Source organism: Anser anser, assembly GCF_964211835.1.
Source record: "Anser anser genome assembly, chromosome: 3".
Lineage (NCBI taxonomy): Eukaryota > Metazoa > Chordata > Aves > Anseriformes > Anatidae > Anser > Anser anser.
Window position 1 is genome coordinate 25,192,256 of NC_139722.1, and position 13,238 is coordinate 25,205,493.

Consider the following 13,238-nt stretch of genomic DNA (forward strand, 5'->3'; position numbering starts at 1 on the left):
CCCTGTCCTTTTCATTGCCACTTAATTCTCCTCTCTGGCTGTGGATAGGCTTGGATACTCTATGCAGGATTATACCACCCCATCTGGATTAGGTATCCCTGAGAAGGAAATTCAGATTTGGGCTTTCACTACCTGAGATACCGTATTTAGAGCTCTATCTGCTGTCTGTACACTGCATGGCTCTCCCACATCACCAGATTCCCAACCAGATAGACCTGCAGCTGTAATTCTGATCTTACTGATACTGCTTTTGTTGGGTTGCTTTGTTCATTTTAGCTTTGCTGTCGCTCTTCTTTGAGCACAGCTTCCCCTTTCTGTGTAGGCAGCCAGAGCACAGCCAAGTCCTTTTCCAGGTGTCTTAGTATGTCTGGGCAAGTTCAGCCTGATGCCTCTCTGGTGTGCTGGGAGGTTTCTGTAAAATGTCTTGGTCAGCAGGAAAACTGTGGGACAGGAGCGCTCTCTAGTGCCCCTCACAGTCCCCGCTCCTTCCCCACCCAGGCACCAAGGTCTTCTCCTTCCAGGGTGGCTGCAGGGGGCTTTGCTGCTGGGTTTCATCTGACCAAGTCTGAAGGGCTGTGGCTGGGGCTATGCACTGGTGTTTGGGAACTGGTCTCCTTTCTGGCTTGCTGCTTTGACCACGTCAGGCTTCCCGCTGGTCTCTCTTCTGGCTTCCTGTATCTTTTTGTCTGGGGGAAGCTTCGTGGCTCAGGTACATCCTGCTCAGCTGGCCTGACACCTTATTGCCATGTCAAGCCCTACCTTAGACATCCAAAATTCCTCCCTGTTGTTTGCACATGAGGGTATACGATGTAAGGACTCTCACTGGTGTGCTCACACGGAACCTACTACAAAAGAAAACTCTTTCCTAGGAATTTTGTTGCCATGCAAGCCTTTCCACCTCCCCAAGGTTCAGATCCTACACAGGATGGGATCACACATCCCATCTTTCCTAGTTAACTCTACAACACCTCAGGCCAGCTGGCACAGAGCAGCCACGCTCACTCAATTCAGCTCTCTCTGCCTACACAATATGCTGGTCACAGCTAAAGGACATCTTGGAGATGGGCCTGGCCAGGTCCCAGGAGCTGCCTCCGAGAGTGCTGTGTGCCCAGGACCCATACTAGTAGTCCAACAGAATAAATAACCAAGTTGTACATAGGAATACAGCGACCCAAGTTGTACATAGGAACGTTTGCTATCCATGCTCAATGTATTACTAAAAACACAGTCATAGAAGCTGGGACTTCTAGCTTACAGGAGTTATTTAGCAATGCAAAGAGCATGTTACACAAAACTAGTATTTTGGTGTGCTAGGTGTGCACCTAGAATTTTGCATTGGTTTACGTAAACCAATTTTAAACCACAGATTTAGCTAAATTGGAGCAATTTTTTGACAGACAATGCCTCAGGTATCATATTCTTACCTTTGACTAACTTTTCTAACTGTTCTTTTGTTTCCACAAACTTCTCTTCAAACTGGAGAAGAAGAGAGAAGAACGTTACACGGCTGTACTTCAAACCTTCTTCTGTGAGTGACTGCACATAACCACGAGCAGAACAACCCAACCAAGCCGGGCACGATGAGCTGGGTCTTCAGCTGCAGATACCCTGAGGATTCCCCACCCGTTCCCACAGCCGGGAAGAGCGGAAGGGCCCGGCCACTTCTGCCTCAGCGCACAGGCGCAGAAATAATCAAAGCACAGGCATCTACAGGAGGAAGACAGGTTGCAGCCAGTGCCAAGGGAAGCACGGGGTAAATCAGCCAACACCACGCCCAGAGCATGGAAGCCAACACCACCTTTTTTTTTTTTTTTTAAAATATACAACTGGAAAACTCAGATTCATTAAGGGTCTTTAAAAAATTCCCCATCTTTACCCATTGTGATTACTTCAGTGGACTCTATAAAACTGTAAGCTCCACAGAGTTTGCATCCCAAATACCAGCCACTGATCATGGTAGGTCCAATGCCACTGGCCAAATAAATTTCACCACCCTCCTCCAGTCACTTACACTCTGTGTGCATGTTAAATCGTTGCATACAGTGTCCAGTTGGAAACATCAGCCTGGAACAAGATGCCAAGTGTCAACTAACCTCCACGCCAGCCGCTGCCAGCAGCCATCGGATCGGCTCCATTCGCCCCCTTCCATTAATGTAGACGAGCCTGGGCTTCCCTGACATGCTGCTGAGCTCCTGGATCCCTGAAAAATATTAAGCTGAAAACAAATGTCTCATAAAGCTGGTGTAAGCATCATTATTTCGGGGGGGGGGGAAGGAAAAAAGCCTTTTATTTTCACTATGCCTACTGGAATTGCCCATCCTCTAATTTAAAATATAAAATGAAAGATGCACCAGGGATGTGACACAGCCTGTGCTAGGAAAGGAAAGATGTGCAGACTGGTAAAGCCTTTCCCAGAGCTACTAGGAAGTCTTTTTTTTTTTTTTTTAAATGATGCAAACACAGACATGCTTAAACAAGCGCTATGGATCCTGAGCTACTGGGGGAAGCTTGCTGCATTACAAGACAGTTATACAACGTCACTGAAAATCCTGCCACATCCCCAGGGTAAGTTATTCAGTTACCCTCACTGCCATAGCTCCACTGAAAAGAAGCACAAGATGTTTTATTGCTAGGCTGGAACTCATCTGGCTTTGTTTGCCAGATGTCGGAGTGCCTTATGAAGGTTCACCTGCCATCCACTTCTTTCTTGAAGTAGGATCATTATGACCATAACGATTAAATGGATCATTAATCTTCCCTTTATTCCACGAAACGGGCTGAGCTTCCTTGGTGGTCCCCTTGAACAGCCCACAGCCTGTTCCCTTGTTGCTTATGGTCTCCCTTGAAACCAGACCTGGAGCCTGGCTGCAGGCTTCAGGTGCCTCCCAGGCATCCCCCAGGGCACCAGAGCACTGCTTGCCCCAGAGACATGCACCACCCCTTGAGAGGCTCTCAGCAGCTCATGTTTCCTTGCCCTGATTTCTAAAAAATGGGACGAGCATTCCCCTTCACAAACATGTTAGTATCATACTCTAATGACCAGGAGAAAAAAAGCTTAAAAATGGGTAACTTAAGCATGTCCAAATGTCTCAGAAACCAAAGAGTAAAGTGCCTGATTTAAAAAAAAAAAAAAAAAAAGGCAAACAAACCAACAAACAGAAGCCTTTACCAATGGTCCCAGTTTTCCCAGAGCTGACAGCTGAAGCTGCAATACCAGGTCTGTGGCACTGTCATGATTACACCCACATAACGTGTCCCACTGCCCCCACGTAACATGTCCCCAGTCAGGTTCAGTATGCTCTAGTGAAGTTTTCTTTTACACTTCTTAAAGTGTTCTTAAAGTAAGGCATGTTCAGAACGCACTTTGCCAAAACTTGATTTCAAAGAGCAATCAGATTGAGAGCTCTCCCTTGAGCAATTCTGTTACGAATTAAGTCCTATCTCCACAATAAACAAGGATACCTTGGGTGACTTTGACATGATCCAAACACACACGAAAGAGAAACGACCACCTCCAGTTTTAGAATGCAAACAGCTGCTGCTACTTGCAGTGCTTTACCTGTAAAACAGCAGCTGCATCATTTTCTGCACATGTTGTGTGAACAGCATTTACTACGTGACGGTGCAACTTAGCTCTGTAGTTCAAGGCTACTGAACTAGTGCCTCTTCATTATCACACTTATCAGAAACATCACACCCATATCATTTCTGCACACATTGCCCCAACTTGGGATGTGCAGAAACTTACAGCAAATAGGGCTTTTCCTTTAACTATCAAAACCAACGTTTCTGCAGTGCCAAGTATATGAAACATAATCAGCTTGGAAAATCATCTGTTGTTTTCGTAACGAAAGCAGAGGGAGTGAAAAGCATTAGGAATCATTTTTATCATTTTACATGAACAAGAAATTCTATGCAAGATTTAAATTACATGAAAAGAAAAATGACAAATGGTCAATAAAAATCTGCCATCAGCTAAGTTTTTAAAAATAAATAGTGACTATCATCCATAAGTGGACATTAATTGTTTTAAACTTCTGATGTAGAAAAAAATACTTGTTTTCCTGGTAGTCTTCTGAATCTTTAGATCCACTGAGTGTGTCTCCACCGACTACAACAGGACCTCACACACGCAGCTCACACAGACGCCTACATTTCGGTGCCTGGACCTGGAGCTGAGTCTTGACCGGAGAGCTCAATTCAGCTGGCTATGCCTGTGCATCTAATGCCACCCGAGATATGCAGATAGCACTCTGGACTTGCTGGGGCCCCGTTTTCCTGAAAAGTCAGCCTGATGCTTGGCAGGAAACCGGAGGTTCAGTCAAACTCTCGGCATCACTCCAGCAGAAACCCACAAAGCACTTCAGGTCCAAAAGCAAATGGATGTGTCTATGTACGTGTCTGCTGCTTTTGTCTAAATGCCATATTTACGTCCTATTCCCTCCCTCTGTGGTTTATATCCTGCTTTACTCAGCTCTGAACTACACCACAGGGCAGCTTTCTCAGCCCTGCAGCTCCCAGCTTACTCTACCCTGCACATGAACTTTAGAGAGCAGAGAATTCACATTACCTCAACAGATGCTCTAAAATACCTGGAAGGAGCTTCGCTAGAAGCAGTACCTTAAGTACTTAAAGAAAACAGTTTTGAAGTTAGCACTTACCTTCTGAGCTGAGCCTCCGCTGAACGAAGGCGCCTTCCCTTCCTAGTTTATCTCCGGAGCTCCTCCTACCCCTGGGGAGTTTCCAGCCATACCCAATGACAGAGAAAATTCGCCCATTGCTGTAAAGCTGGCACTACAGAGCTTAAAGGCGTACGTGTCTGAAAAGTGCCGTCCGAGGCAGAGACTCTCTTTCTTTTGCAGTTTGCTGGTTCACCTATACCATGGGGGTGGTTGCGGAGTTTCTCGTGGCCATCTATTCAGGCTCCTCTCGGAGTTACTGGGGTGCGTTACCCCAGTGCCTTACATACAGGAGCAAGACACTTCAAAACGTTGAGAACATTATAGATTTTTCTGGATCTTGTTTAGGGTAATAGCAACTACTTAGAAGTAACCCGTAAAATTTCTAGGCCTATCTCAGTACTTAACAGTAACCACGTTTTTTATTTTCTCTGTTATCTGGCCCAGAAAATACACACGAAGTATGGGAAAACAATGCCCAACTACTTCAAAATACAGTTTGCCAGTGCTTAGTGATAACTTGGTATAAAAAAATAGCTAAGCAGCTTATGTCAGAGCTGAACCCGTGTCTTGAGGCGATAGCATTATTTTGCAAATTGAGTGTATGTGGCAAATACCCAGGTAGAGATAAAATAAACTACGGTTTTCCTGTGCTGTTTCAGTGAGATATGACTGCCTCAGCTTTGCTATCTAGATGTCATATGAAATGACCAAAACTAACAGTGGATATGAACGGACAAAAGGTGGTCTGGCAGATGGGAAACAGGATTTTGACACCAAATATCAGGTCCTCTAGTGTAGGCTTGCACACGATGTTGGGCATCACTTTACACCTGCATTAGATATTAGTACAGATCATCTGAGGATCTGTTCATAAAACCCACACTGTTGTCAAAATTGTATTTATCAGTCTAAAGCCACGACTGTACCAACATAGCACCTCAAGATGGGGAATCTCAGGACAAAAATCTCTAGCTAGCTATCTGGAGGAAATCCCCCAAAAGCTGCTATTTTATTTTTTCCTCACATTTATGGTTTTGTGATGGTTTCTCTGTCTGAAAATTGCTGCCAGTCTCTTCCACAGGATGCAGTTTCACTAGAGGCTTCTTGGAAATTTGAAATTTATGCATTTCAGAGATTGATGGTGTCAGGAAAATATGACTGTATGGCTCTTCCTCATGCCTAATTCTCTCCCTCAGGTTCATTATCTAGTGAATAAAGCACAGCCTTAAATGTATGCTTCTGCATTGCTTCCATGTCAAACCCAGTTAGCCCCCTCCAGAAAATTCCTGAGTACAGGTCGTAAGTTCATACCTGCCTGCGATGGCAGCACTAAATCGAGATTAATCTATTCCTGCTTTTGAGGTCTCTGGTACCAGCAAGTACCTGAGCGCAAGGGTTGGTTCGGGAGCAGTGACCAAAGCATGCAAGTCTTCCTTGTCCTTCCTGCAGTCTCCAGTGCTGCCAAGGGCAGCAAGAGGGCTTGATGGCTAAGAAGAGGGGGTCCATTGTTCTCTTTTTATTTTGCTTTCAGCACAACCTTTCATAATGTAATTTCTAAAGCTCCTTTGACATCTATATCTGTTGCCTATGAGGTTACTTTCATCTATAACTTGAATAGCTGTTCTATGAACCTCTAGAGTAGAAAAGAAAACGATTTTCTTTTATAAAACATTTGGTAAGCCACACCTGTGAGTATTGAAGCAGCTGGCACGGATCCCAGGTACAACTTAAATGATCTTGGGTTGGGCATAGGTGGATTTTAAATAATACACGTACCGTACCCCAACATGTCAAGTTCCCACTGTGCTCTGCAGACACTTTTCATTGTGATGTAGCTTGGAGAAGTCCAAAGACTTCCCTAAAGGAACTTGCCTGCGATCCTCACAAGCCACCCTGCAGCTGGCCAGGGGGACCATACCTGCTTCCAGCTTCCAGCAGCATCCTGCCAGAGGCGAAGACAGTGTATACAGCTAAATGCCATGGGAGAATTAAGCAAGAGGGCTCGCAGATTCTCCCTTTGCTTCTGATCGAGCTCTTAAAGTGAAGCACAAGCTGTGATAAAAAATTAGAGTCCACGTGAGTAGCTAGAACGAGCCCTGTGTCACGCAAACCCAGACTTGCTGACTTTTCATAATGTAACCCTTCAGTGACTGCTCTGGTTCTGTCGTGGAAGCTTTACCGAGCTCCCAAGTACAAGGTCAGCCAAGCCCATGTTCACCTTCCTGCATATCCCTGCAAGCTGTTTGGCACCTATCCAGACCACCAGCACAGAAAAGTCTGAGAACAGAAATCCTAATCCTGATTTACGCCCATGGCGCTGCTAGCTAAGAGAGCTTAAATGGAGAGCCAGAGACGAGATTTATGCTAGTAGACAAAGAGAGGCCAGCGCACAGACCCCAGCACTGGCACGTGCCTCTCCGTATAGCAAAAGTTTCCTAACATAGCATTTACCTGTGCCAACCGGTGCTGTCCCACACGGCTCCCAGGCACCACGGGTGGGGAAGCATAGGCTTCATAGGTCATTTCCAATAACTAGTTCAGGTGTGGCCACCCTGCCTTGGGGGCTGAGACTGGTTGTAGAGACTTGAGCTTCACCATGCCAAGGGCTGCAAAGTCAGGGAACTCTCCTGGAGCAATATGACCAGCACAGACATTGACAAATAACAGACTGATTGTTTGAGGGGGTCTGGACAGAACCTAGAGCAGCATTTAGTGATGCACGAGGAACGAGGACAGTGAGGACAACGTGAGGGTAGGCTACAAGCTAGTGGGCAGGGAAAGATGCCTTATGTGACTTACAACTCTGGGCAATGTCAGGGGCAAACCTAAATACCAGTTACGCACGTGCCCCAAAGGAGCATAATCTACAGAGATATCTAGCCATCAATTTGTAATACTTTAAAATAAGTTTAAGACACGTCAGTTTAAAGAATGTTACTACTTGGATCCTTTACCACTTATTGACTGCTGACCTAAGTACCTCAGCATGGTCAAAAGGCTCGTTACATAAGCATGAGATATGCAAGATCGAGGCTTTAAAGCCAACTGAAAAGTAACTCTAATCCATATTGCGAAATATTTATCTTAAATAAGTCAGGTATTATAATGACTTATTTCAATAGCAACTTGTGTAAGTGTATGTGTCCTCTGCATGGTTTCTGGCATGTGCTGTAAAGACTCCCAGTTTATGTGCATTGTTACAACCTGAACAGATAATAACCTAGTTTAGGTTTAAAGAATCTGTCTTCAGAAGGGGATGTTGGGAAGTAAGACAAAACTTTCAGTCCTATTTTTATCTGATGTTGATCAATCTGGACAAGAATATTTTTTGATTAAAAGATAAAAAAGGATTTCTTGAAAATATTTAAAAGCAGCACTTATCCTGTGAGACATTTTTTTTATTTGCTTTGGTCATTGTCTTTATAAAACCAGATTTATTTATACAACTCATATAAGGAGAAACAGATTTTATTGACAACAAAGACAATTTCTTCTCTTATAAAACAGCTTTGTTTTTATTGAAGTTAGTGTTTCCCTGGAGATCATCAGAATTTTCATAAGACCCAGTATTCTTTATACATATTTTAACCTTAGTTTCTCTTCAAAGACAAATATTCTCTCATTTCCTTAGACTCGTCTACACAGATCCGTCAGCAAAGAAAGATTCAATGAAAGAGCAATGACACATTATTTATACAATCTACAACTATCTGACTTTTAAGATAATCTTTGTTCAGTGTTTTGTGTCATCTTCAAAATTATAAGATACATGTGTTTTAATGATACTTATGAGTAAAATTCTACCTCTGCATTCACCTGTCTTACAGATACATTCAACAGTAAATGTAATCTCAATTTGAGATTTTTTTTTTGTCCCTGTTGCATGTTCAATATCATATAAATCTAGAACAAAAATCAAGAAAAGTTCAACTAGGAAAAGGGGCTGAAAAATGACTGCAGATGGAACTTGGCTTCATTTTCTGTTGAAAATTCTTTGTGTTAATGCTACTGCTTCTTCGTCTTGTGGTGACCTTCTTGTCAGGTTGGAGGATATTTTTAATTGTGGCAATGTTGCTTTCACTTGCTTTAAAAGCCTAAAATTGGAAACAATTCAACTTCTAAGAAGTAGGGTGGGAAAAGTTCTAATGACAAGCCAAGACTTGTAAAATAAGCCTCATCAGGTGGTGGTTCAAAACTGGGAGGGGGCAGTTTCCTAGAAGTAGATAATACAACCTCAGAGAAAAGTAGGTACAAGTCAGATGGTACAAGTCATAGAATCATGAATGACTCGGGTTGGAGGGGGCCTTAAAGACCATCTAGTTCCAACCCCCTGCCATAGGCAGGGATGCCACCCACTAGATCATGTTGCTCAGGGCCCCATCCAGCCTGGTTTTGAACACCTCCAGTGGTGGGGCATCCACAGCTTCTCTGGGCAACCTGTGCCAGTGCCTCACCACCCTTACAGTGAAGAATTTCCTTCTAATGTCTAGTCTAAATCTATTCTCTTTTAGTTTAAGACCATTCCCCCTTGTCCTATCATTATCTACCCAAGTAAAGGGTCCTTCTCTAACTTTTTTATAAGATTCCTTTAAGTACTGAAGGGCAGCAATAAGGTCTCCCTGGAGCCTTCTATTCTCCAGGCTGAGCGTCTCCAGCTCTCTCAGCCTTTCTTCACAGGAGAGGTGCTCCAGCAAGAGAAGGTGTAAAACAATGGAGTTTGTTTTTACAAAACATGACCAAAAAACTGGGATAATCTGCCTTTCAGAATTTAATCTTTCAGAGCTAGAGAGCTGCTTAACCCCTGAAAGTTCATGATTACTTCCAAGATTCCACAGCACTAATTATTATATACTTGATATCACTTTTATCCTTTCAAGTTCATTACCTCAGTGACATCCTCTAACAATGATTTCTGCAGTCCTAGCGTGAAACTGTTGCCTTTTTTTTTTTTTTCTGCTTGTATTTTGCTGCTTTTAATTTGAGTGTCTTATTCCACTTATAAGACAGGGAATATGAAAACCACCCTCCCTCTCTTACTGGAACCACAAACATAAAAAATAATTTATATAATAGTTTTGTTTTTTTTTAAACACATAGGACCATAATTCACTTCTCACATACATTTCTCAGCTTTGCTTTTACTTATTATTACTATTATTTTATATTCTCTGTGCTTTACTTTGTAGACTGTGTTTCCCGATCCTCTCTCTATTAATTCTGCATTCCAGCAAGGAACTGCCGAAGTATTTTAACTTCTCTTCCACAAAGCCTGGAATGAATATGACTGTCTTACTATTTGATTTAATTACCTGCAGCAAAGAAAATTTGGAGGAGATAATGTGGACGCTTTCACTTCTGCCATCAGGATTGTTTCATCAGTTGGATTTCTGCCCAGGTGAGCTGGTTTCCAACAAGGAATTTCGAGGAATTCCAAGGAATCTTTTAAAATCTACAGAAAGTGGGAGAAATTTTCATATATATCAGCATATTCCAGTCTCAGCTAAAAGATTATTAAAATATTTTACCTTTACCCACCTTGTAAAGTAGGTGTTGTATATAAACAGGAAAAACCTGATTATTTTGGCAATGGACAACATGGGCGAAATCCTTCTCTTTGACTTAAGACAGTGTACCTAGGGAATGTACTCAAAGCAGAATTAAGATTCCAAAAGTAAGGAGTGAGCACAAGGAAGTAGGAATGAGCACATTGCACTCACCTTTGGAATGGAAGATACCTTGCACTGAGGCTGTTTATTGCCTGGGGCTGGGAAATTCCTACCTTCTTGTACAGCTAATGATGGGTCTCATTAATGAATTAATGAATGTGATTCAGGATCCACTTCTGCTCCTCTCCATTGACTGCAAAGAGATTTTGGGTCTTGGTAGGTTTGATTCAGTCCCCAGTCTCTTAAAATCTGACAACACATTAAGAACTGTGCTGTTTGCTATCAAACATGCAAACATACCAAAAGGAGGTACTTAAGGTTTAAATACAGGTCATTGTTGGAAGCTCTCCATCCAGTAAGACTTTTAGCTCAGACTATCATCTGGAAGGCTTACTCTTGTGTTTCAAAACAGGAAAATGGACATCCATCTCTTCTGTATGCCCATTCTGTGATTATGGGGAGGTGGTCTGTCACCTTCTGCCTGACCATTAAAGAGCTCGCTTTTTAATGCAGATAGTACTATAATTCAAGAAAGTGACCCACTCCTCAGTACTGATAGACATAAAATTGTGACTAGCTTGATTCAAGAGGAAAATAATTTCTAAGAATTTAAAAACTGAGCAAAAATTGAGTCATTAAATACAGAGTTGATGGAAATATTCATGACCTAAACCTACGTTTCAGGATTATTTCTGCATCCCTGGTCAGGAATATTGAAAAAAGGCTTTGGGGTACTTGAGAACCAGGGTGATGCTGTGTATAATCTTTATATACAAGGTAATAAATCTGTAGCAAGTAAAACAGTGTAAATGCACTCACGTTATAAAAGTGGGGCTATGTTTCAATGTATCTCCCAAGGCTGGTACAAAGTTGGACTAGGTGATCTTTCAAGGTCATTTCCAGCTGAAATATTCTGTTTTATAGCAAACACGGGAATCTATATTAGGATAGTGTTTTTTATTACCAGGAATGTGTATTAGGAGATTGTTTTTTATTAACTTACCTCCAAACAGAGTTTGGTCATGATAGCCAAGTACATAACCTTAACCAATAAAATTGTGCAACATTATACAAAAAGATGTATGAATCCTTCTGTAGGTTAAACTTTACCATAGGCTTACATAAATGATTTAATAACTACTAACCAGACATTTCCATCCACATGTTTCATGTCTATAAGGTGCTTCCTGTGGACACCTTCAGCAATAAAATCAGCACTAGCTGCCCTAGTGTTGTAGCTGAACGCAGATATTCCTAGTCTTTCTCATAAGAATGACCAGAAAAGACAGATCAGTCTTTGAGGCCTAAACCTATACATTTGTCTTCAATAGTCCAGTTTGGAAAGGTGTGCCTCTTGCTTCAGGGACCAGGACACCATGCAACCCATGAAGTCTGTCCCTTTCCTAGTGCAAAAACAATTTCTGGATCCAACAGAAGTACTTTCTCCAGCCTCAAGCCTGCACGGCTTCACATTAACACCTGTTACTATGAGCAAGAAGGTACCATGGCACTAGAAAAATAAACAATGTGCTTGTTTAATTAAGGTTAAGATACACTCATGTTGCACCTTTTTTCATTTTATGTTGTGTGGGCAGGCATACTTTGCATGTGAGAACTTGAACAACGGGATACTCTGCAACGTGTGAGAGCTGCGCCTTTCATTGCAAGGCTGTCTCCATGCAAGCCTGTCTTAGGCAAACTTTATCAGAAATGATTGACCAAAAGGTCAGCCCGAAAGTAAAGACCTCCTACAGCAAATCTGCTGACTAATAGCAGAGTTTGATAAGGTAGTTACTTCCTTGACAAAGGGTGTGGAGGGATGATCTGTGCATGAGCTAATGTGTATCTGAGTAGGCTGGCACAGCTGGGATCGTGAGCTAAGCTTGGGAGTATCAGGCTGACGGATAAGGTTAAGCTCCTTCTGCCTCTTGCCAGAAGGAGGGTAATGTTTCCATTCCATCTACGCTTGGGTGACCTTTCCACGTGTGAGTTTGAAGGGTTCTGCTGCAGTGTAGAAATTGTTCTGAAATGGAAAGTATAATAGGGCAAGCAACAGAAAGGAATTGGAAGCTACAGCATTGTTTATTCATTTTCAGTGTACGTACTGATTCAGGTCACCAAATCTCACATTTCCTCCCTCTTGTCACTTTTCTGTTTTATCTTCTGCAAACTTTGTTAATTTTTCCTTCAGTTCCATAAAATGACATGAATAAAATTTTACATAAAATGTCAAATTGCAAAGTGCCGAGGATATAACTGTGTTCAACTATCTAACGTGTAGTTACAGAGAGGGCAGGAACAGACTCTTCTCAGAGAAGCATGCTGAAAGAATGGGAGAGAACTGCAACAGAAGTTGCAGCATGAGAAATTTTAAACAGACAAAGAAGAAGAAAGTTTTGCAATGACTTGGTCAAAACCTGGAGGGGCTGCTGGAGGTGTGTATATATGTCTGATTTCTGCTCCGTACTCCTAGGGGGCTTGCAGATGCTTCCAGTCATATGCTGGAAGAGGTTAACCATGCCTTACAGTTCGGATAAAGTGCCATCTGGAGATAGCTATTTCTTTCCGCTGACTATAAAAGTAGTCATCGTTCAAAATCATGCACATGGTGCTTATAAGTCTAGAGTTACTGTACCAGGCTTTGTCCTTCAGGTCCTTCCCATAGGGGTTGTGCTTTTCCTGCTGTGCTGCTGGGGATGATTCAGGGCTGCACCACCTTCATCCTATGTCTCCATCATTTTCATCCCATCAGTCTCCACCATGGGCACTTGCTGAAAGAGCAGGGCTCCATCTAGGGACAGAGGAAAAGTAACATCAGGCTAATTCAATGCCTTTTGTGTTGTTGGAAAGGAGCTCGTGCTACAACCTAGTAGTTGCCTAGGGCAGAAAT

At 42.6% G+C, this 13,238-nt stretch overlaps 1 protein-coding gene across 1 annotated transcript in view; it reads right to left on the bottom strand.

Moving 5' to 3' along the window:
- LOC310897482 (uncharacterized protein) overlaps positions 1–13,238 on the bottom strand; it is a 33,513-nt gene that overhangs the window by 6,193 nt on the left and 14,082 nt on the right. The window contains exons 8-11 of the mRNA XM_083831132.1: positions 6,601–6,652; positions 4,662–4,794; positions 2,094–2,200; positions 1,425–1,476 (exon numbers count right to left, since the gene is read on the bottom strand). Coding sequence (XP_083687258.1) covers positions 1,425–1,476; positions 2,094–2,200; positions 4,662–4,794; positions 6,601–6,652 — 344 coding nt within the window. The remainder of the gene's footprint in view (positions 1–1,424; positions 1,477–2,093; positions 2,201–4,661; positions 4,795–6,600; positions 6,653–13,238) is intronic.